The sequence below is a fragment of the Vulpes vulpes genome, chromosome 1 (assembly GCF_048418805.1).
Source record: "Vulpes vulpes isolate BD-2025 chromosome 1, VulVul3, whole genome shotgun sequence".
NCBI lineage: Eukaryota > Metazoa > Chordata > Mammalia > Carnivora > Canidae > Vulpes > Vulpes vulpes.
The window spans coordinates 191,426,679-191,452,182 of NC_132780.1; the positions used below are offsets into that span (position 1 = coordinate 191,426,679).

Below are 25,504 nucleotides of genomic sequence, written 5' to 3' on the forward strand. Positions count from 1 at the left end.
AAACTTTACTAGGGGTTGAAAATTACTGTCAGAAACCCAACTATTTTCATAGGTTTCCTACTGCTTTACATGGAATTTCTGTTGGTGGTAAATAAGTTTAAGATTTCACAAGACCTACTTATTAATCCTTTATAATTCCTATTAAGTACTCAGGCTCACCTAAATATAAATACAGAAAAGAGTCTAGAAGGCGATAGGGAGAAATTACTTCTTACTCTACATAAATTATTTATATATAATTAGAAAAATTTCACGAAAAATTTAAATAAAAATGTTCATTTGAAATGTATAAAAAAATCATATGGTATCAAAAAAGAATCTGTATGTTCACTTATACTGTAACTCCCCTATAATACCATTTACAGGAAATTTGAAGACTAGGTCAGGTCCCATGTCTAATTTTCCTTTTCAGCTATCAGGACCCGTACTTGGCAGGCATTCCTTTAAAAGGTCCTGAAATGGATTTTCAGAGACCCTCTTATAATGAAGTTCTTCTGGATAAGTTACAAGATAGACCTTTGTTAAAATTAAATGACAGCCTACACAGGGTGTATTACTGCACAGAACCAGTGTATTACATTTGCTTACAACCGCAAGCTCAAATTCGTAGAAGAATGTTCTTAGTTAGCTGGCTGGCATCGTATTTTCAATACTGATTACTTTCAACACTAATTACATAAAGGATCATTATTTATACACACACAGCCTACTTGAGAAGGAGAGAGGAGGAACCATTAAATGACTGAGTGGCTTTATAAAAGGGTCTTCACACAGTGCTGTGGGAACAGGGCCCTTTCACTCCCACCTACTCGATTACAGGACTAGAGTGTTCTAATCGCTCAGCTCCACAGGGCTGAGCCTTCATCGTGCTTTCTCTATAAAAGAGAAGATGCTACGGGGGGATGCTGAGCCAACTCCACTAAAATCTAGGATCCTAATAAGAGATGATTCTCAGAGTACACAATTATTAAAACATAGAACCAGAGAAGAGCCAACATCCTTCCCTAGAACTAGAGCTTATGGCACAAACCTAGGGTAATCTTTATGGCCTGTGAAGGTTATCTTGGGGTGGAGTTATTTAGAAGACACAGAGCAACTATAGGCAAAACTTACCAATTTGGGTTTTAAACTTGCATCTTCAGAACAAGGTATCAAGTTGACTAATTTCTTCAAGACTGTGGTTTTCTACTTCAAATTCTACAATACTGACAACTAAATTTTAAAACTCTGATCACTTCCTTTTCACCAAGGAAAGGGATCTCATAAATATTCTTTCCTGTCCTATATTCATAGCTGGGACATCCTTCATTCTTCCTAGAGCTTAAATTACTTATATAAGATTTTTTTTCCCCCTAAACACAGACAGGTCTCAGGGATGTTAGAAGCAATGATGATGATACTTAAATATCTCAGAAGCCCTAGAAGCTAATTTGGGTCCAGTGTGAATTATTCTCCAGCTCCGCTTCAGGCCACCAGAACATGTGGCTACTCATGTATTCTAAAGATACTGTGCAAAAATTAGATTTCCTGATATTGGATGTGCATCTGTTCTACAATATGGTCCATCCTGTCTGGTGTTTTAGAGGTGAAGTGACTGCACCAAAGTTAGAGCCATGAGTGAGGGCCCTGGGACTCCTGTGGGCTTAGCTGTGTAGCACTCACCTCGGAGCGCCACCGTACCATCATCAGAGAGTAGGTTGGGGTCGAGGAACACTCTGGCTTCACCATCTAAGGAATCCTGTACATATAATACTCGTTGGTTCTGCAAACCTGTATTGTAAAAATAGAAATACCTGGGGGACAGAGATGGTCTTTATTTAGCTGTGGGCTTTTCCATTTGTGGGGTACAATCAAATACACATAAGCAAAAAGAAAAAGAAAAACAAAACATAGATGTCTAATTGAAAACGGGCCATGCCAGAGACATGGGGACTAGGGTGGAAGGTCCCACCAGTTTCCTGTAACTAGAGTTTGGTATCTGAATTGCTTGAAGTGTTGAAATAATTTACTGTAATCCTGCATATTAGCTAACCAGGGACAAATAAAGACTGCATCATTTGCTAGAACTAAAACTGATAATCAAATAAAACAGTAACTTTTTTCAATGGAGGAAAAAAAACAGATTTTCTAAAATAAAATGATGGATCCTTCCCTGGACAGGCTGCTAGGGCCGGGGTCAGCAAGTCTCTTCCGCATTGGGCCAGACAACAAATATTCTCTGTTGCTACTTGTCAATTCTATAGTTGTACAAAAGCAGCTAAGATAATCTATAAATGAATGGACACGTCTGTGTGCCATTTCGATTTTATTTACAAAAACAAGCAGAGGGAAGGGTTAGGCATATAGATCATACTTTGCTGATTTGTGTGTGTGTGTGTGTGTGTGTGTGTGTGTGTGTGTGTGTGTGTGTGAAAGAGAGACAAGGAGGAGGGCATCTAAGAAATTCTCAAGTAAATTTGTGCTGATGGTTCCACAGAGACTTAAAAAAAAAAACGGAACGAGAGAATATATTTATATCAGTGTGAAAGGGAGAAGAACAAGAGAAGTGAATTAATGGGTGCCATCTCTTGGCCCACTTTCATTCTTAGATGAAAGAAATCCATATAATAAAAGCTTTTCTAGTAGTTTAAGCCAAAGAGTATTTTAGAGGCAAACAAATCTCCACTGCTGTCTACAAATCATCCTAGCTCACCAATTACTAGCCATAAGACAACAATAATTTCCTACAATCTAGATTTGTTTTGCTAGGAAATACCTCCACTAACTTTCTTAATCGTTATTTTGAGAATATGGCCAATGGACCAAAAAATATTGTTCCCATACTCAAGCACAGAAATGAATTGATTTCTTAATGGATTAAGTTCATAAACTAAGTTATTGGGACTTTGTATTTCAAGATTTAAGAAAGCATCCAATTAGAAAAGTAAAACGAAAATTAAATAAAAGCAACCTCACATACCGTTTTCCTTTCTTGAAGTGGCAACTATACTTGGGGTAGTCATAGAGTTCAGTCATTCTCTCTTTGTATAAACCCCTGAGAGGACACTGCTCAAGGAATGGCACAGTAATCTTGTTCTGGGCCTCAACGAAAGCCTAGAGAGAAAATTCAAATGGACAGAGCAAGTCAGATATATAATTTTCCATGTGGAATGTCATCCACTGATAGGCATCCATGAAAGCGTATTTTTCTCTCAATAAATAATATCTAGTCCTTACGTGGCACTAACTATGTACGATTAATTCATCTAGAACTCACAATAACCTTATGCAGAAGGTTCTTTTATTAGCCCCATGTTACAGATGGGAAAACTGAGTCTCGGAGTAGATGAACAGCTGCCCAACATCATACAGCGAGGAAGTGGGAGAGCTGGCTCCTGAATCTATCCTCTTAACAAGCACACTCTACTGTGTTAAGATCACCCAGGGTTCCATTCTTCATAGTCAGCAGCCTCGGATCCCCCAAACCATCAGAGTTAAAGGAATAAATACCTTGGCACGATTTTAGCAATTTTGTTTTGGCCACACCATCTTGCTAAAACCCACGACCTTGTCAACTTCAGAGATCCTTTTTAACATTTGAAACAAGAATATTTTTTAAAGATTGGAGAATGGGTGGCATTAAATAAGAATATCTACAACTATGGTTTTCAAGAAGGGCAGGGGACGGTTTGCAGGAAGTCAGGGGACCCTGGTGGCAAAGGCAGGGCGTGGGGCAGGTTTTACAACAGATCAGTGTATCCAAGCGTGCCCTATTTGTAACTAAGCAGTTATTAAGTTCCCGGTCCTAGAAAAGCTTAGACTCAGAATAATTCATGTCTGGCGACTAGTAAGAAATCAAACAATAAATACATCAGCTCTAAATTCAATTGAAGGCTTAACCCAATGTCTACAAACAATTAAGTCCTCAGAAGGAAATTTCAAGAAATTAAGAACATAATAGATTTTGAATGGCAGCCAAAAATGTGTTATTATCAGACTCTAGTTGTGGATGGATCATTAAGGCCTCAGGGCCCATTCTAACTCAAAACTGTCTTTGAATGGCATCTCCTACACAACCACCAACTGTGCTCTGGAGAACCACGATTCTGTGTTGAGAGAAAGCTGTTCTAAAATTCATTAAAATTCAAAATGTGCTTGGAAACAAGAGAGAAGGAATGGAAAGTATGACTAAAATGATGAACAACATTTTTCGCAAGAGGATCAATTCAAGAAAAATAAAATTGCAATGGGTCATATTTCTTATTTCACCCAAACAGAAAATAAAATGCTTTGAGTCCCAAAGAAATATACTTCCAACTGCCTATCGCTAGGGATTGGCAACCTTCACCCTGGCCTGCTTTCCTATGACGCTTGAGCTAATAATAGTTATATATTTAAAGAGTCGGAAAACAAAAAACAAAAACCTAACAGAGACCTACATGGCTCACAACATCTAAAATAGTTAATATGTGGTCCTTAATTGAAAAAATTTGCTGATTCCACTGTGCTTCACTAAAAGGAGTGTCAGTGAGGAAACGGGCTTCTGTTTTTGTGTCACAACTTCGATGTACAGCTGCGAGCCATGCAGGGGCAGCCTTGTGGAGATCACGAAGTGTGCGCAAGAGCATTGCCTGACTTCGTGACGGAAGGAAATGCCACGTCTACTTTCCAGACACGGATATGGAGGGCATGCAGCACTGAAGTCACTTTGTAAAAGTCACACAGTGACCTAGCAGTAGCACTGAAGTGGAATTATGGTTGATCCCTAAACACAGGTTTGAACCATGTAGGTCCACTTATGTGTGGATTTTTTTTTTTTTTACAGTTCTGTAAGCGAATTTTCTCTTCCTCATGATTTTCTTAATAACATTTTCTTTTCTCTAGCTCGCTCTATTGTAAGAATACAGTATATAATATATATACGACATACAAAATACATACAACATGCAACATTAATCGACCATTTACCATATTTGTAAGGCTCCCAGTCAACAGTGGGCTACCAGGCAAGTTTGGGGGAGTAAGGGAATTTCTACCTCATGGGCACCTCTAACTCCTACACCTGTTCAAGGGTCAACTCTACTCTATTCCTATCACGGTAGGAGGGACTGAGGCCGGCTCCATGCCTGTTTCTGGATGTGCGCTGAGCAAAAGTAGACAATCGGGGGAGAAGGGAGCTGGGCCTCCTATGATGTGCCCCACCTGGGCAAGGCAGGGCTGCACAGGCACTTCAGGGGACTGGTACTTCAGCAAGCACTTAACCTGGTACGCACTGTGGAAAGAGGGGTGACAAGTCTAGGACAAGCTCCCTACCATTGTGGAGCAAACATTCTACTGGGGGACACAGAACACAAGCCAGAGAGTTACAGAGGACAGTTGGTCCTCAGGACACATGCAGGATAATCAGGAGCATCTACAACCCGTGCTGGCCCCGAACTGCTCTCTGGCCGCCCAGGGGGAGGTGAGTCCAGAGGCTGAGAGGACGTGCCATGAGCAAGGTGACATCACTGCGACATCTTTGTTACGTTTTACAAAAATATCAATCCACATCGGTTTGGAAATTTAAAAACTAGTCATTCACCCAGAACCTGGGAAGCGCTGGGAAGAAGGACACTTATGTCAGGGAGGGTGGCCAGGAAGGCCCTTGTGAGGAGGTTCTGAAGGTCTGCCAGGCGAGAGGGAACAGCCAGGCAAAGACAGGAGAACTGCTCCAGACAAGGAATAACAGGTCCAGGGCCCTGGGAGGGGTGGGGAGGTGGGGGCTGGTCAGGCGTGAAGGACAGTGGGGAGGTCAGTGAGGCTGGGAATGAGTGACAGGAGCGAAGACCAGGGCAGGAGTGGAGTATGTAGCACCTGGTGAGCAGTTACGAGTCTGAATCTTGACTCTAGGTGAAAACAAGTTAAGATTGGGAAAGGAGATAGTTACATGCCCAGTTTACCTTTAGAAAAAAAAAAAAAGTACCCTTGCTTTGGATGAAGAACAGACTAGGGGAGCAAAAGCAGAGGTCCGGAAGGTGGGCCAGTGGTCCGGGAGAGCCGAGGCCAAGTGAAATGGTCAGTCTCTACAAGGAGCATGAGCGACCCCTGCATTGGGTCGGGGTCGGGGACAGGGAGGAATGGGCACAGTGCACATTAGCGTGTGGATTTGATGGCTCTTTCCCAGATGGGCCTCATCAGGACATTCTGGCTACCTGGGGCTCCCACCCTGGGATCCCAGCATGCCGAGGGGCCGGGCTGGCACTCTTCTTCCACTGGAGGGGCCTCTGCAGAGGGCAGCCTACAGGCATTGATTGTTTCCCTTATCTTTCCAGCTGGTGTCCATCTGAGACCGATGGAGGCTTCATCTGGGCTCTAGTAGGACCACGGTGGGTCCAAGAGAGAGAGATGGCTCAGTTCATTTTCTTTGGAAAGGTGGAACTGTATTCTTCAACTGCTTCTCCATCTCGCACTGCTTCTGTTCGATGTCTCATGGTACAGTCACAACCATGGTTCCAGCTCACACCGGAGCAGGTGCTCTGGCCTTTCTCGTTTCAAATGTTCCTAAAACTTTAGCAATGCCACTAAATAATAAAACAATTCAAGGATTATTGTGACCAATTTTGTCACCGCCAGCCTTCCCCACCCCAGCCACAGATGTTAGCCAATTACTCTAACTAGAGCACTATTTAAAGACTGTACCTTTCCAAGTCAAATACCTACACATAAAACCAAACAGTGTTCAAATTCCTCAGGCTCAAGTGCTCTTTTCATGCATATCTTTAACATTTGGGCAAACCCTTTTCATGGTGAGGGTGGCAAATTTTCTGTAATGGGGCTTCGTGAAATCTAGATCTCCACACACTGTCTATATGACTTCTGATATCTTAATCAGGAAAATACCTTCTTGGTCACTTAGGGGTTCATAGTCTGGCTTCTTGGTCTAAAAAATCAGAATAAATCAGGGGAAGAGGGAGAAAACAAGGAAAGAGAGAGGAAAAAAACTCATGATATTAAAGATGATGATAGACAAGCAGGGTGAGGAGAATCGGAGTCATCTTCGTTCTTCCAGAAGCTTCAGTGTCCGCCGTCACACTCCAGAGTGTTGGTCAAGTGACTGGAATCTGGAAGCCCATTAATGAGGCCTGCAGCTGAGCCTCTGAAGATCAACTGTTTAGACTTTATTACTACGGATGGATCTGCACACGTCGAACAGATGTAAAACTAAAAAACCCTACTGACATCTCCCTTTGCTCTGAATATCGGAAAGCTCCACCGGCAAAGCAATGTTTCAGTTATGCACAATGAGAAAGTTCTGGAGATCTGCTGTACTGCACTGTGCCTGTAGTTAATAGGACTGTCCGTGCACACAAAACTCTGGTCAGAGGGCAGATCCCATCCGAAATGTTCTCACCACAATGAAAGAAAAGAAAAACGAAAAGCCCCCTGGCAAAGGGTCACTCAGGTGGGAAGCTGGAGAGAGATTCCTTTACCCTAAACATCTTCAGAAAGAATTTTTTCAGATTGTCCTCACTGGCCCTGTATTTTAATCCACAGAAACAAGTCCTCTCGTAAGTACAATCCATTCGTATATGAGAAAAATGAAGCATACAGGTGGTTACTCGTTAACTAGCTATATATAGAGAACGCCACAATTAATGTAAGATTAAACAGATGGATCAGGGATAAAGGTTAAGTGCTGTAGGAGAAAAAATAAAGGAGAAACTACTTCCAGGATGGGACAGGGGTGAGGCGGAGTGGGGCACGCTGGGGTCAAGACGACCAGAAACGGACTTGGGCTAACAACCTCCACTCTTCCCAAATAAACAATAGAAATTAAGGATGGCCCTATGCACATCCTACAAAGTTTGAGGAGTTTCTGCTGCAAATTATACATGCACACACGTTATGTGTGTGTAAATATATATATGATGTGTGTGTGTGTAAATATATGTAAATGAATGACCCCAATAAAGCAACTTTCAGGGGCTTCTGGAGAAAACAGCTGGTGTCAGAGCAAGGCCTGCAGAAAACCATGGTCCCCGTCCACCGGGAGGCCAGAGGGAGAAGCATATGTGGGTTCCCTCTCCCTGCTGGGAGTGTAGCAGAATTCAGAAACGACTCTCCAAGTACAGGGATACCCTTAGAAAAAAAAAAAAAGCAGCCAAGGCGTGGCAAAGCTCATCCCTGATGCTGTAGGACCCAGGCCGGGAGGGCTGGACAGTCACACAGCAAACTGAAGGCAGGTGAGGCCAAACAGAGAATTGGAGGCAGCTGCTTCAGGAAACATGTCTAGAAATTCCATTCCATAAAGGAATGGAATAATGTACCTTACAAGACTGATAAGAGGAATGTATACCCTCCCAAAAAACAGAGCAAGAGTGAGGGGAAAAGACGAGGGCCCCATTTCTTCCAATACTCACTGAACGTTTATAAAAATTAACAGTAACTCAGACGACAAAGGAAATCTTAAATCTCAAGAAGAAAAGCTGGTTCTGGTCACGATTGTAGCCACAATGCCATTAACCTCAACTAAATGAGGTGCCTTTCTCTTCCTGGCCCCACAAACCCATTACTCGTTCCCAAAGAGGAGAAACATTGAATTCAAGTAGTGAGAGCCCCAAATCCACCGGGCTTGTCTTTTAACATTAAAATCCCAGAGTGGGTCCATCTCTTCTCTCTGGGACCATCTGCCCTCAGGGGAGGAAGGCTCACACCGAGCTTCCAGCTACACGTGATTATCAGGGCAGGTGGGGCTTTCCAGAAGCCCAGCGAGGTCTCTGTCCACCTTCTCTGCCTGTCCTGTATGTGCAAAATGGCTTGACCTCAAAGTCAAGCCTTGTTCTCAAATCTGGTCACTACCAGGGAGTCCATTCAAAGCTCAACTTTAACAGCATTTGGCTCAGAAACCTGACAAGGACAGAGGTTACCTCAAATCCAAACCCAACTAAAATCCTGAACACGAAGACGTTAAATGCATTTACATTCTCTCTTGAATAACTACTTGATCAATGAGGGAATCTGAACTATAGTAAGAACATTTAGAAAACAAGAAAAAGACTATTTAGAATTGAAATGCATGAGATGCAGCAAAACATTTGGAGGTGATACCTATTTCTTGTTGGTACCTCTGAGAAGAGCCGCTGATAGAGTAGCAGGGGGGAGGGTGGCCCTCTCAGCACCCCTCCCCCAGATCCAGGGACTGATCCAGGGTGAGGCAAACCATCCCGAAGCATGAGGCTTGCGCTGGGTGCATGGGCAAGTTTCTTGACTCACACCCACATCGGGGTAGCTGACCTGATCCGGTCCCACAGCACTGATTTCAGCAGTGGATCTGAAACAAGCCTGGGGGACACTGTTGGTGCCTGGGTGTGTCGAGTCCCGAAGGACAGCAATCACACCGTGACGGATGAGGCACGCCTGGCACAGGTGCTCTGCATCTGAATAAAAAGGCTCGGCCTGGAAAGTGACAGTTATGTTTTCAGGAAGTTTGTGGTTTACTCTCTCTCTCTCTCTCTCTCTCTCTTACACTCTCTGTCTCCATCAGATTTTACCATTTCTGGGCACCAGTAGCTCGGCCCACCGTCTGTCATAAATGATGTTATTGATACCTCTGTCTGTATTCTAACTACACTAACTCCCTTCTACACCCTTTATGTAAGTGAACCCTATTCATTGTCATAAGCAGAGTCTTCCCATCAATTCTTCTCTACGGGCAACAGTCAACAAGGTAGTCATGAACCCAGGCAAAGCAACCAGATTCCTTTTTCGGTAACAGAGATGAACGCTGGAAGACAGAAGTTATCTCATCTTACAAGATTTGGGGATATGAGGTCTGAGTAAAACCTAGAGAGGCAAGGCCCATCTTTCCCTACCACATGGGACACTCAGAGAAAACAGAAAAACAGAGAAAAGCCGATGATCTAAGAGACAAAGAGAGACAGGTGTCCAGAAACATCATGTGTACTCCTGGATTGAGCTGTGCGTAAAGGCACGTGAACCCTGACCACCAGGTACGGGAGCCCCTCGGCTCCTTTTTTGGATGAGCCAGCATGAGCTGGGCTTCAGGTCCCGCTAATCAGGAGTCCTAACATAGCTCTTCTAGGGGTCCTGCAGTCGGCTGAGCAAGGTGAGGTCAGCCGAACACGAGCAGCCCACGAGAGGAACGAACCAGAAGCTTGCCCAAGTCCTGGCTGGCAAAGCCTGAAAAAAGGCATATCTACACGAATGGTGTCTTATCAGTAAATGAGAAAGGGAAATTAAATTAAATATTCCAATCAAAAAGTTTTAAAGTAACAAAAGAAAAAAAAGGAAGAAATTAATGAACCAGAAAATTAAAAAGTATAACTTTTAGATCCTCGAACTGCTTCTTTTTTTAAAGAAAGAAAAAAATCCCACAGATTCCACCAAAGCTCCGGCTAAACTAATCAAGGGAAGTGGAGAGATGGTACGGAAACACAAAATTAGAAGTGATAAAGAGATACAGCCATAGACAGGGTAAATTCGATAATGTGAGAAACATTACAGATAGCCCCATGCTGGTAAATTTTAGAATCATGAGGATATGGACAACTTTCTAGGAAATACAAAGGACAAAAATTGATCTAAAGAGAAAGAAGATTTGAACAAGGCAATAACCATGAATGAAGAAAAGAGCCCAAGAATTAACTGCAACAAAAGAATGCGTCCCCGATCGCTCTAAATTATCAAGTAGATCATTTCCGTGCTATTTAAAGTGCTCTAAAAAAATAAATAAATAAAAAATAAAGTGCTCTATAATAACTGGAATGGCAAGTGTTTATTAAGCACTTACTTGAGTCTACCATTTTGCTGCATGGTTCAAAAAAACATCATCAGTTAATTTTCACACAACCATACACAGTTTTCTCCAAATTGTACGTCTGAATTTTCAGAGTATCAAAAGATATGACCAATGTCACATCTGATGAAACTGGCATAAAGATGCAAACCTGTCTTTCCACCTCTGAAGCTGCTCATTAAATGACCCTACGCTATTGCCTTTCCCATGAACAGAGAGGTTCAAAGATCTCTACGGGTTCTCATTAATTGCTAGGGGGGAACAGGGTAGAAAGAAAATTCTAGAAGAAGGGAGACAAATTAAGAAGCTCCTGAATGTCTAGCACAGTGGGAATGCATGTCTGAACCAGGGTAGTGTCTGTAGGGATTTTAAAAACAAAAAAGGAGAAAGGCATGAGACTATTTATAGAGGCAGAACTGGAACTCCCAAGAAACACGTGTATGATTGAATGGCCGTGTAGATTCAACACGTGTAGATTCAAATGGCCACAGTGCTGTACAGTGTTATGTAGGAGGGTCCCAGGCATCTTTATTCTAACACATGCCTTGGCTTCTCCCAATGACAAAAGAACCACAAACACTGTCCCTCCACTTTATAAAGATGCTATAAACAACAACAAGGCATCTACTAGAACTTTGGCTCCTTGAAAGTGGACCCCATATAAATCAGAGGTGTTCGTTCTAAGGCAGTTTTCCCAAGCATTTTGGACCTTAGTTGTGTGGGGAAGTGTTCCTACAGAAATCAGGATGCTCCAGAACTACAGCTTGGGCACTTGTATTTTACACCAAGTGGAATCATCTAAGGATGGTGATTTTTATAACTAACTGCTTTGTTTCCTGGACATGGCAGTGTGGGCTGGTGGATGGATTTTACGTACCTAAGTTTGGGGCGGGGGAAGAGAGGCTCGGAGAAGTCAGAGTTATCTCAGTTCTCTAGCTGTTAGCTCTTTCCCCATGGCTCTCCCAAACACCCCATATTTGCTATCAGCATTTCTCATGGGAACACTGTGGATGATTAAGACCAAAGCCATGTAACTGGCCACAGGGAAGATATTAGTGTTAAACGTATTCAAGTACTTGAAAGCTTTTTGTCAGTGGTCTAGGATCTGCTTTTCTAAAAGGGAGCTTTCCCCTCCCCACAGGGGGCTAGCATCCCAGCCTCTGCTCAAGATGGGGCTCAGCCTCCTTTCAGCACTGATCTCTAGCAGTTCAAAGGTTACGTGGCTTGCCCACCCCCAAATCTTTGGTTCATCTGTGCTAGCATGTCAATTCCATGCCCACAGGGGCCACATCTGCTGGCTTATGACAGTGTATCTGTTCCTTCCCCCAATTTAACCTAATGCTTGCCACAGTGGGGACACAGGTAGAAGGAGGATAGGGGAGGAAAGACAGGGAATGAGGGGGAGGCCAAACACATATGAAGAAGGAAGAGATGATGAAACCAGCAAACCTGTGGCATCTGGGGAAGCCAGCATCCATTCTCCATCTCCAGTGTCCTCCCTTCTCAGCAGACAGGAACTCCAGGTAGCTTCCCGACACTACAGGAGCCAAAGAGGGTCCCTGTGGTTTCTAGCAAAATCTCATTGCCACAGATCAAAGAATGACTGACCACACGTTTGGAGTTTGGCCAGTCAAAATTCCCTCTCCTGGGACAGTCATTAAACAAGGGATGGACAGTTGAATGAAGGAAGATCACTGATGCCATCAGCAGTGCTGGGTGAAAAGTGGAAATTTCTGCCATGGAGCCCTAGAACTATCTGGTTCCTGCCTGTTCCAAGCCTAGCTCTTCACTCCACCCCAAGAGCTGTCCTCATCCTTGCCATAAATTCCCTATTCCCTAAGTTGGCCAGAATCCATTTCTACTGCTTTGCATCAAAACCCTGGTTACAGAAAGCACGAGAAAAAGAGCCAGCAGCACTTAGAAAAGAGGATGGTCTAGTATCAGCAACTTTCTCGTATCTTTTTTTTTTTTTTTTTTTAAGGAAGGGGGCAAAAGGGTAGAGAGAAAGAGAGAAAATCCCAAGCTGAGGGTAGAGCCCAACATGAGGCTTGATCCCACGATGCTGATATCATGACCTGAACCAAAATCAAGAGTCAGACGCTTAATCAACTGAGCCACCTATACATCCTGTTTCCTTACACTTTTGATGATTATCCCACCCGCAGATCAAAAGGAAGTTGTTTTCTAATTACATATTTCAACTGTGGATTTATAAGACATATGTACACAAACTATGGTAAGAGTAAACACTTCCAAAGAAAGGAGTGAGATATTTAAGACCTTACAAGTCTTGGAAATTGAGGTAACGTGGTAAAATATTTACCTAAAGCACTTCCTGTTTCCACTCAAGAATGGATGGCATAGTAGTAATTCCAAATCCAGGTCCCTACACGAAACATTAATGAATGGGTGGAAGGGTGTTTTACAGGCCAGCTTTGCCAGCGGAGATCACAAGGTCCCAATTAAAAGAGGTATACCAAACAGCTTTAAAGTCACCTTTGCCCTTGGTGAACCGTCGATGCCTCAGAACACCGAAACCTCGCTTAGAAGTCACAGTTCCATGGAAAAACCACCAATGAGCAGAATGCATGCACCTCTATCTTAAAAACCTAAGCTTCAAAAGGAAAATCCTGCTGGATGAAAACGAAGAGTCTTTAAGTTTGACATTCTGACCAAAGTTTGACATTCTGACCAAAGACATTCTGACTCTTTGGAGCACTAGAGTCTGAAGCCTCAGTACCTTCAAGGAACAGTGCCCCACACTGCACCATCTTGGTGCAGACCTCTGCTGTGTATGGAAAGTGATTTCTTCCACGTATTTTCTGAGTTGAATGTCACTAAAACCCTGGAAGCTGGGGCACCTGGGTGGCTCAGAGGTTGAGCATCTGCCTTTGGCTCAGGGCATGACCTGGGGAGCCTGCTTCTCCCTCTGCCTCTCTCTCTCTCTCTCTCTGTGTGTGTGTGTGTGTCTCTCATGAATAAATAAATAGAATCTTAAAAAAAAAAAAAAAAAGCAAAACAACCTTGGAAGCCAGATGAACTGCTTATGATTATACTCATTTTATAGATGAATAGAAGGAATCTGGGCTAGGTAGCCTGCCATGGTCATAGCACAAGAAAACGGAAGTATAAGAGCTTTGATTTGTGTGCTCTGACTTCCAGCCTCACTTGGCAAATATTCTCTGCCCCCCCCCCCCACTGCCTCCCAACAGAAGTAACAAGAGGAATGCCTACAAGCTCATGGGATGAAGGAACGACCCACAAAGAGGACATTCACAGTTTGTCCTCAACTATTCAAAGAACACCATAAACTCAAACCAGTCTTTTACACTTTCAATTAATTTCCAGTAAACTTTATCTGCTATCTTTTGGCTCAGAGACACCGAACTACCCCTTCACAGCACTGAAAGTCCTGGAAACAAGTTTCTATCCTGTTCGCTCTGCAGCCTGACGGCACAGTGGCCTGCCGCAGAAATGCCACCGGACAAATGAATCTTGCTCACCTCGCTCCACGCTAGTTCTCCTCCAGGCTGGCTCTGGTTCCATGCTAGGAAATGCACAGTGTCTCGGGAGATCCAGGCCAGACTGGTACCAGAACAGAGCAGAAACTCCCCACACTACAAGCTTTTAGGGTTAACCTTTAACAGTGAAAACGAAAACACGCAAACAAACAAGAGACCTCACAGTAGGTAGGAAGGATGGCTGAAAGCAGGTGTTGGCCTCCCTAAACTTTGTGCTTCACTGACCTCTGTGACATTAAAATACCGACAGTGAAATTCTAGCCTACTTCGATATCCGAGAGATGACCAGAAGTCCTTTAAGAATTAAATCGGGGATCCCTGGGTGGCTCAGTGGTTAAGCAGCTGCCTTTGGCCCAGGGCGTGGTCCTGGAGTCCAGGGATCGAGTCCCACATCAGGCTCCCTGCATGGAGCCGCCTTCTCTCTCTGCCTGTGTCTCTGCTTGTCTGTGTCTCTCATGAATAAAAAAATAAAATCTTAAAAAAAAAAAAAAAAAAGATTTAAATTGGGGATCATCCTCTTGCTGGCTCAGTGGTTTAGTGCCTGCTTTCGGCCCAGGGCGCGATCCTGGAGACCGGGGATCGAATCCCACATCAGGCTCCCGGTGCATGGAGCCTGCTTCTCCCTCTGCCTGGGTCTCTGCCTCTCCTCTCTCTCTCTCTCTCTCTCTGTGTGTCTCTCATTAATAAATAAAATCTTAAAAAAAAAAAAAAAATTACATCGTGCCTGCCTGGGAAGGAAATAGTGCAAGGACAGGGGAAGAGAAAGGTGGCATGCCCAGGTTTCTCACTCGGAAAGACTAAAGGACCCTGCTCTCCTCCTAGTTCTCGTCGCCCCTTAGCAGCAGGTGCGATGAACTAGCTCTAACTATTCAGCCCAACATGGGAAGGAAGAGCAAATAATGTCCTAGAAAGGGAGACCAATGTTGTCTAGTCCTTTGATCCTCTCTGAAACGATGGTAATTTTATTTCATTTTATCAGAAGGCGTGAATATAAGTAAAAGCAACTCTTCTGTTTCCTTGTTGCTGGTTCTTACTAGGGTTCTTCTCTCAGGATCCACCCAGGAAACGGAGCTGTGGTTACTCTCATTTTGCCCGGGGCAGCTCCCTGGGGTGGGGGGGGGGGGGGAGGCAGGGGAGGGTAGAAAACAAATCAGTCATTACATAAACGCAGCTGATCTGCTACTAGTTACTCCTCTACCCAAGTCCCAGGACACAGTTTCTGTGAAAGTCAGATCTGACAAGTAGTTACAATGAAGTAGCTACCCCTGGAAAGATGGAGATTCTTTCTCTGTGCATCTCCCCTTCAGTAACTCAGTAACAACTTCTGGAATCTGTAACTAAGAAGCTGGGAGTCACAAAAAGCCCAGTAAGACCAAGAGAGGCAAGAGTTGAGAAGGACACTGCTTCTATCTGGACACCCACTGGTGTCCACAACCACCCCCCTCACCCGACACGTGGTCCACGTGCGCAGGGAGGAACCCAGGGGCGGGAAGTTTCTGGATTTGACAAGTGGGCCACGGCTGCCCTCCTGTGGAGGTTGGTGTCCACTGATGGGCCACGTTCCTGGGAGTGGTGACAGAAGATGGGAGGCAGAGGAAGACAGGGCCTTGGGCCTTGATGAGACCTGAAATAACCTCTGAGCAGGGCACCCCCCCTCAAGGGGCCGGGACACCAGCGGAGAGGAAGAAAGGGGTTACAAAAAGGTACGGCTGAGTGTGGGGGTACAGGGTTTGCTGGTTTGCCACCAGAAATGAGAAGGGAATTTGGGAAATTTAGAAAGTTAAAGACAAGGATGCCAGCCACATGCACACTGATGTCAGTGGCTGGACAAGCCTGGTGATCACACTGGAGGCTCAAGGTGACCTCCGTGTGAAAATCCTGGGGCGCAGAGACAGCTCCGAAACACCTCCCACGATCTGCGTGGGACACGCTGGAAAAACGCCTGTTGAAAGGGGAGGAGGAGCTGCCTGCCTGTTGGGACCTGCCTATTTAGTCCTCAAATCATTCTTTAGGACTGCAAACCTCCCCTCTCTAGCACCGCATGCTGAAAACGTCCAAGGCGACCCTGGTGGTCCACTGACCCCGGAGAGATTTCATTATGGTTCAGAAGCTTCCAGAGTCATACCTAGGTCCCTGCTTTTAACCCAGAGCTTTCCCTTTATCTGGTCTTTGTTGCGGAGTTCCTCTTTCCGTATGGATTCCCCAAATCGTTTTCCACAAAGGTCACTTTTAAAGTTGTAATCGTTTGGGGCACTGGAATTCTGCATCCTTCTCCCACTTGATACTCTATCACAGGCGAGTCTTCAGGTTACTGAGCAATCTTTACAGCCCAACATTTTAACAGATGTATCTGCGACTTCACGGAGCAGATTCAACATATTCTCTGCAAACATTACACCACTGTTGGAAATTTTTCACTATTGGAAATAACACCCTTTTCGAGATCTCTGTATTTCCAAAGTGGCATTATTACCCTCCCAGGAGGCGTGAAATCTCTTTTGCATTCCCAACTGTTAGCTTTTTGTTGCTATCAGATGGATTAATTTCTCATTATTAATGATATATGAGGGCTAACAGTTTTATATTTGTTTTGTACATATTCACTCTGCTGAATCATTAACTCTAATAAGTTTTCATTTGTTTCCCTTAGGTTTTCTAGACACATGATCATATAATTTACAGTTAATGATAATTTTCTTTACCCCAGATTTTGGTTCATGTTTTATTACACTGGTCAAAGCTCTGTAAACACATAAAAATGGTAGTGATGGAGACATTTCAGCCTAATGTTTCAGCTGTTGTTTTGAATGCGATGTCATCTTGATAAAGCATTGTTATTCCTACTTTATTTCTAGAGGTTCTTTAATTTCTTTTTGATATTAATTGGGATAATTATATAGCTTTATTTAATCCATTTCTATACTAATATTAAACTCTTCTTTAATTCCTGTGATAAATTCTGCTTTCTTTGAAATCTACTAACATGTATTTATGTTTTATACACAGGAAAGATTGGCCCATATACCTACACTGTCCAGTACATAGCCCTAGCCACATGTGACTGCTGAGCACCTGAAGTGGGACTGCTCTGAACTGATATGTGCTGGAAGTCTAAATCATGCATTGTATTTCAAAAACTTAGTCTCAAAGAAAAGGGGGAAATATTTTAATATTATTTTATATTGATTACCTTTAGAAATACTTTGAAAAATACTGATTACATAAAATATAGTACTACATAATTAATTCCAGCTGTTTCCTTTTACTTTTTAAAATGTGGCTACTAGAAAAATTGGAATTATGTATGCAGCTGGTATTATATATCTACTGGGCAGCACTGGCGTGCTTCTTCTTTATTCCTCTTTATATTTTTCCTCAAGTATTCATATCAAGGTTGGATTTACTTCAGAGAATCAAGTGAGTTGTGCAGGATCTTCTACAATCTGGAACATTTGCTATAAAATGGGATTACATGGGCCTTGACAGCTTGAAAGGATCCATCTAGATTCAACGCCCTCCTACCCTGGATTTTGAGCGTTTTTCAAGCTACAGATCTGCTCGACTATTCTGTTATAAAGGATAAAGCCTTAAATGCCAGGTACTGTCAAAAATGGGCAACTCATATTAAATACTAGATTAAATCAAAGACCTACTGATAGCATTTCAGATTTTAGTATAAAAGAGCTACAAATGTTCCTCCGCTTCTGACTGGTTTTTATTGAAAAGCAGCTTTTTCTTTGTTTTGGAGGCTCTGTGACGATACTCTTCTTTCTTTACACCAAGGTATGACTAATACATCTTTGTGCGTGTGTGTATAGCTATGAGCAGAAAATGATCATGCTGCTCTTCTGCTCACTGGAAAAGCTCACCCTACCTTTTCAGTCTGAGACCAAAATTTAACTCCTCAGAAACCGGATGGTATACTAGCCTTTGTCAATACCAAACCTGTTTAGAGAGGAGTGAGAAGGGTGTGTAGGAAGACCGCAGAGGGGAGGCAAAAGCTGCAAAGCCCCTCTGACACCTGAGCGAAGCTGTCTGCACGGGTCAGCCTGGGCACGGGGGTCAGCCCATGGTCCTCGCAGAAGGACCACAAAGTCCCATGGCAAGCACAGACATGAATATATTCCTACACCTTGCATTCCCAAAGCTGTAATGCTCAGTCTTTTTTAATTATTATTTTAATATAAGGTTGATAACCACCTGGGGTACCTGGACGCCACTCCTGGCTCCACGCTGACTAGCTGAATGACCTTGGCCATGTTACTTAATCATTCAGTGACTCAATTTCTTCATCTGTAAAATGGGGACTATAAAAAGATCTTAGGCTTTGAGAATTAAATGATATAGGGCATACAAAGCTACCAATGAAGTGCCTGCCACACAGTCAGCATCCAATAAATGTATTCCATGGAAATAATAGCGTATTCTCATTAGCTTCTATCAAATGTGGACTATAAGATCACTAGCAAGGTTTCATCTACTAATAAGTGGCGTGTCAACCATGGGAGCAGCTAGTATCAATTAAGGAACAGCAAAGACTATGTTCATCAACACACAAACCAAAACTGGGTCATTCTGACATTGCCGAATCCCTCAATCACCAGCAAAACTTGAAGAAATCCAGGTTGTACCCAATACCTCAAAGTGATCATCACAGAGGCAGTTCTTGGGGACAGTTTTCTAAGAGATGCACAGGACGTTCACTCCTTTCCCTGGTGCTTCCCATCCACTGTAAGTCACGCAGCTGCCTGTGACTCTCCGTTTTCAGGCTCAATCCCGGTCTCAGCTCAAGCCAATGCTGAGTGATCAAGGTCATCTGTGGCAGGGTCGAGGTGTGGAGGCAGCCCCACATCTGCTCCCCGTGCCTCCTAGGCCTTCACTGCAGAGCTAGAGCCATCACCCTCTTCTAAAGCTCATCATCTGTTTCTCATTTTGGAATAGCTACCCATTCATCTCTATAACCAACGCTACATGAAAACCCAAACACCAGTCATTCTTACCCACCTTTGTCTTTCTTGAAAGGAGTCAGGAAAGGTAAGCAAGAAGGATTATAAGCATTAGGGAAAACCATTAGGAAAAACCTCAAAGTGGTGATATGCTTACATCAAAGACAAAAGGCAAGAGCTTCTGTAGCGAGCAAAAAAGGACAGGCATGTTAGGAAGAATGGGAGAGGGGGGCAGAAAGGAAAGCAGGTACTGGTGCACGGGCACGAAGGAGAAAGAAAGAGACGATGTGGGATTTACTCAGTAGGAACCATCTCTTCCTGCCTTGACTTTCTCCTCTTTCACAGAGCATCAGGCCTGGCTAAGCCCTTTGGTCCATTCCTTTCCTCAGCAAGCTCTTTCCCAAGGATGAGAAGGTGGTGGAATCTGTTCTCCCACAGACCAACCAGGGGGTGGCGATGGGCAAGGGGTGAATCCCAACCCCGCTAGCCAGGTCCACATCAGAAGGGAGCACTTTCCTGGCAAATGTGAACTGCCTTGGGAATCTGAGTTCAGTTCTGAACTGTATTTATGGTGGCAAAGCACCACAAGACACAGGAGGAGCTAAGACCCAGGCTTTTTGGAGGCTGGCCTGGAAAACCACCCGGGGTGTATTTAACAGTGCTTTTCAAAAAATGGGAAATATACTCTGGGATTGTGAAGAAGCTCACATAAATTTCTGGAAGAGGGAGCATATTAGAAATAGTATACATATTCCCATGTACTAAGTAATATGTATATATGGTTATAAATAGGAGTCAAGGAACTTGAGATGGATTGGAGAAACATGATCCCCTCGCCCAAACTTATTTACCACAAACAGTATATGTAGGGATGAGTCCCATCTGACAAGTCTCGCGCACGCCAAGGAGAACAGAATATCTGCAGGAGACAGCACTCAGGGGCAACTTCATTAATGAAGAGATTTCAGCTCAAAATACTCTATGCTTGGGGGCACCTGGGTAGCTCAGCCAGTTAAGTAGCTCAGGTCAAGATCTCAGTGTCCTGAGATCAAGCCCCTCATTGGGCTCCACACTCAGAGGGGAGTCTGCTTGAGGATTGTCTCTCTCCCTCTCCCTCCATCCCTCCCCCAACTCATGCACTCTTCCTCTCTAAAATAAATAAATCTTTTTAAAGAAACACTATGTGTTTCTCCAAAGCAATAGGAAAGCTTGTATTTTTTGGATAGAACAGAAAGTTCTTCCCCTTACCCCCTTACTTCCATGAAATGTAAGAGTGTTCTTATATTTACAATTTGGTGTTTGTTTTTGTTGTTGTTGCATTAAAATCAATAAGTAATCCAAGACCAGCACTCAGTTTTTAAGACCTGATATTTGTTCAATATAAAGTTGACCCTTGAACAACACAGGTTTGAACTGTGGGTCCACTTAATACATGAGTTTTTTATGGTACAGGACCATAAAAGAGTATTTTCTCTTCCTTGTGATTCTCTTAGTACCATTTTCTTTTCTCTAGCTTCCTTCAAGAATACAAAATACAATACATAGAACATATAAAATGTCTGTTGACTGCTCATGTTAGTAGTATGGTTTCTGGTCAACAGACTGGTAGTAGTTTACTTTTCAGAGTCAAAAGTTATACTTGGATTTTCAGCTGCATGAGGGGTCAATGCTCCTAGCCCCCAGGTTGTTCAAGGGCCAACTTTATAGGATTTCTTTTTCCTTCAGAAAAAATGTTTAAGGCAATCTTTCCTTCACATTAAGTTCTCATTTTTACTTGATAAAAATCAGTCTTCTTTCTTTCTCATATTTTCATTTCAAATACCTGGTTCATCAGTGTCACCATAAACATTACTGCAAACATTTTCTTTATTTTCTCCAGGACTAAAATGCTTTCATCTTTCTCCCATGAATCATTCGACAAAAAGTGGTAGCACCAACAGGTACATTCAGAAAACACGGGAAGATACCAGGAAGGAAAAGTCATAGCTACCGGTGTCTAGGGTTTGCTGCAAGGAACTGAGACCATCTTATCTTTAACTTATGAGCCCCGATTACCTTTGTCTGCTCGCTGTCTGGGTCTTCAAGCCAAGCATAAGGGTCATAAATTTTATGTCCATGATAATCCTGTACCTGCAAAAAGACAAAATGCGGTATTGGACAATTAGTGTCTAACCTCCCCCACCCTCAAGTAAATTAGTAATTCCTGAATGTAATAGAGAAAAACAGGAGAAGGACAGGCAAAAATACCCCAATTGGCTCACTGGCAATGTGTCTGCCCAAATTACCACATGAACCAAAGCTGGCAGGTTCTCAAAGGTGTCAAGCCACCCGTCATGAAAAGAATGTTTTAGCTGGAGAGGGAAGAAAGATGAAAGGTCAGAATAGGGAATTGCTCTGTCTGTACAACACAAAACAAAGGCCTGCTGCTGTGCTAAAGAAACTTGAAAATGTGTGGTCAGTGGCAAAGCACAGAATCACACAATGCAGCCGAGACCAAGAAGGGCATGTTTGTGAAGCAACTACCACACACGTGCTTAGTGGCTTATTTTCTGTTCCCACTAAGCTTGCTAATGATTAGAAAATCTCCTTATGTATAAAATACAATAGGTTTTGCCTTTAAGTCTAAACTGCCAAAAAGCAAGTTACCAACGTGCAGTATAATGGTTCCAGTTCATATCAGCTAAAAAAAAGCTGACTTAAGCACAAGAAGATTTCTAAAACCGAGGCCTTTCTTCCCTTTTGTGTATTGTTATGAAATGCTTACCAAAAAAAAAAAGAGGCACAAAGGCATCACCCATTCAGACTAGCCTGATATTTGAAAAAAAGACAACTGCTTAGTGTGGGTAGGGTTGGGCTGAGGGGAAGTCTTCAGGAGCTCCCCATCGAAGGGACCATCAGAAACGCCTCCAGGCTTCTGAGAAGCCCAAATCCTGGGCCTGGCCTCAGAAACTGAGCGAGGCCCCCGGAGTGGCTGGGAGTCACCACCCCCACAGGTGACCAAACCCTTAGGAAACCTCCTCTCCGATTTCCTACTATCCTGATAAATCCAACTGAAACCACATGGCCAACATCTTTCCAGTAAACCTCTCTGAACGACTCCAACATTCCAGTTACAGCTTCTCAGAGAAGGTCTATGGGAACAATACCAGGAGCTCAGATGAATTTTTAACCTGTCTCTTTGCTCTATGACGTCAGAAGGTAAGGGCTCTTCCCTAACGCAGGCAAACCGCCTCCCGGAAAAGGAAAAGCTGCTGTTTCTACCGCTGGTCACAGTTCCAGGTGGCTGCTGGCCAGGTGAGAAGAATCTCCTGGTGCGGAAAACCCCAGGCTCTCCTTGCACCCCGTCAGGTGCCAGGTGAGAGAACACCTGGAGGAATGCATACCTGGAATAATGGGCAGTTAAGGCAGAGAGCTCAGAAACCCTTCTCATTAAACAACTGACAGATGCAAGGGACGTAAACACCGGACCAGAATCTCTCCGGATGAGTTTTCACAAAATTCCCAATTTCCACCCCTTACAGAAAAACCTCTCTCAATTGTTGCTGATTGTTCCCACTGAACGAAGACTTTTTATCTTTTCTGCTTCCCTGCAAGGCTTTCACATTTTACACACCTCGGAGTGGTTTTGAATATGCTTAAAATAACCACCTTTTTTCCTCTGACAATAAGAAATCAGAAAAATTTTAACGTTGCAAAGGATCTTGCAATCCAACGTTTGCAGGAGCGGAGCGTGAGGGCAGGCACAGGACGGCAACATGCCCGGGGCCACACCGAGTTCAAAACCAGGGCTGGGACAGAAAGCAAACCGCCGACGGCTTTTCCCCAAATAGTCCTTGGAGATGATACACCGGACGCTTTAAAAATGTTCCTCGATTATGATGTTACTAAAACTCAGACGTATCCATAAACTTGTCGTCAGAAAGCAGAAAACATTAATAGGAAATCATGCCACTTTTGCCTAAGACTAGACCCAAAGCGGTGAACATCTGCTGAATATCCACACGGTTGCCCCTAGTGTTTTAAAGTCACCTTGTAAGAAGGTGGATGATCTTCCTTTTTTTTTTTTTTTTTTTTTTTTTTTACAGATTATGGAATGCACTTCGCAGGGTCAGCAAGAGTAAAGGCCAACAATTTACCGTTCACTTGGAGACCACTGTGAACTAAGCAGATGTCAGCCCCAGATTTCAGCCCCCCTATCTCACTGGGAGGCTCTTTCGAACTCATTTTCCAGGTGAGGAAACTGAGATCAGAGGGTTAATAAGCAGAACTGTGACCCTCTACGAGCCCAAGCCTGTGGGCTCAACCTCGTGCTAATGAACCCGGCCAGGTGTAAACTGGCAGGTCCACACCTGGACCCTGACTCAGAACCCGCTGGTGCCTCCTGAACGGTGTTCACCTCTGAGGAAACAACCCCAATTTTCCTGGTACCAGCATGACCATCTCTAGCAGATTGAGGTCAGTTATTCAGCAGACATTTTTAAGTGGGGTAGGAAACGGATTCTCTCCAGGACACTCCCAGGAGCCAAGCGCCACCACCCTCCTCCTCTGCCCCACTACTTCATCTTCTACAAGACCATCCCCTACAATGTGGGGTGGTCTTCTAGCCACATCCCCGGAACTCCAGCTGTGCAGTGTCGATCTGATCTGATCTAAGCTTGCCAGTCATTCCTCACCTCCCCAAAAGACTTTAAAAATAGAGCCCTCATAAGGCACTGTTACTATTCAATATTTTACTTGTGCTATTCAATAGCTTACCTGCTGATTGCAGGATAAATTGCAGAGTCCTACACACAGCGGGCAGACCCATCAAATATGACCTCCCCCCTCCCTGCCTTTTTTTTTTTTTTTTCCCCTTTCCGGGCCCGATTTGAGCTTATCCACCCATGGATGGTCACAATGGCCTTCCTGCCATCCTACAAACAAGTGCAAGTCCACAACTGTCCAGCCCTACATAACTATGATTTATTTTAGTCACATAGCCAGGAATGTCCTTTCTACCTTATCCAACTGGCCAACTTCCAAGCTCAATTCACATATGATCTCTTCCCCCTGATGGAAATTAATCCCATTCTCCTCTGTGTTCTCCACTCACCCTACACACTCTTCTAACCCCTGTAGCAGGCCTGAATTTCCTGACAGCAACACACCGGGGAGATGGACAATGGCATTACACTGGCAGTGGCGTGGTTTCCAAATTTCTGCTCATTAGGGCAGAAATCCAGCAAAAACGGTTGCATACTCCAACCCCATGGCTCTGCAGAAGACCACCTGGTGATATATGGCTGAGAGATGTTCCAGTGACAGAGAGCCGCAGCCCTCTCTAGCACCTGGTGGAGAGAGAGACAAACCCGTGCAAGAAATTAAGGCTACAGTTTGAGTAAATGCGTAAGTCTAGCCTAAGGCTTAGTAATCAGGACTCTGTCAGAGGGAGAAGATACCCCATACAGGCTCTCAGGGCTGGGATAAGTACACCCTGGGATCCACAGCAGGGTCCAAGCTGGACCAGAGCTACATCCCCTTGGCCACTGAGGCTTAGGGTTTTCATGAGTTCTCTGGTGAGAAGAAACTGGAGAGTATTAAAATCCATGGTGCCTTTCGAGTTAATTGTTCATTACCATTCTGAGTTCATTGTTCATAATCTTTTTGGTGTCTTTATAAAATCCTCACTTAACCCTTTCTAAAACTGCGGGATTTTGGTAACCCAAACGGGGAAAAACCAGGCAAGAAGCAATCCCTACTAAAAACAACACAAACCTAAAGGGACACTTATCAAGCCACGGAGTAGACAGTTCTTTCTATTTTTATCTATCCTGAAAACTCAAAGATCCTGAAGAACCCAACTGAGATATTCACATGTCTTCCGATTACTAAAGTCTGGCACGCTGCAGGGCTAGACTGTCATGTGAATAAATGAATGGTGATATTCTTACTGCAAACGTAAGTCCCAGGCCCTGTGGCTAGCCAAGCCGGCACTAATATTTCATATATGAGAAAGAAGACCTATAACAGGTACATGATCTCCCTGGTGGCATCCAGCGACTGAGTAACAAAACCAGAACTAGCACTCAGGTCTTCTTACTTGGTCTGCCCCCCCCCCACCCACTTTTCCACTCCAGCAGGATCAGTTTACTCCCATACACAAAGGAAACACAGGAATAGAGCTTCTTGGGCCGTTAGAGTAAATTTAATAAGCGAGCAGCTGAAGAGACTGAGAGAACATGGTGACCAGATGGCCACTGGTCACAGAAACCAGGAATGCACAG

General features: G+C 43.8%; 1 protein-coding gene across 1 annotated transcript in view; it reads right to left on the bottom strand.

Annotated features, from left to right (window-relative positions):
• The window catches only part of PREP (prolyl endopeptidase), a 116,871-nt gene that overhangs the window by 90,001 nt on the left and 1,366 nt on the right, over positions 1-25,504 (bottom strand). The window contains exons 2-4 of the mRNA XM_072738113.1: positions 21,297-21,371; positions 2,960-3,093; positions 1,663-1,793 (exon numbers count right to left, since the gene is read on the bottom strand). Coding sequence (XP_072594214.1) covers positions 1,663-1,793; positions 2,960-3,093; positions 21,297-21,371 — 340 coding nt within the window. The remainder of the gene's footprint in view (positions 1-1,662; positions 1,794-2,959; positions 3,094-21,296; positions 21,372-25,504) is intronic.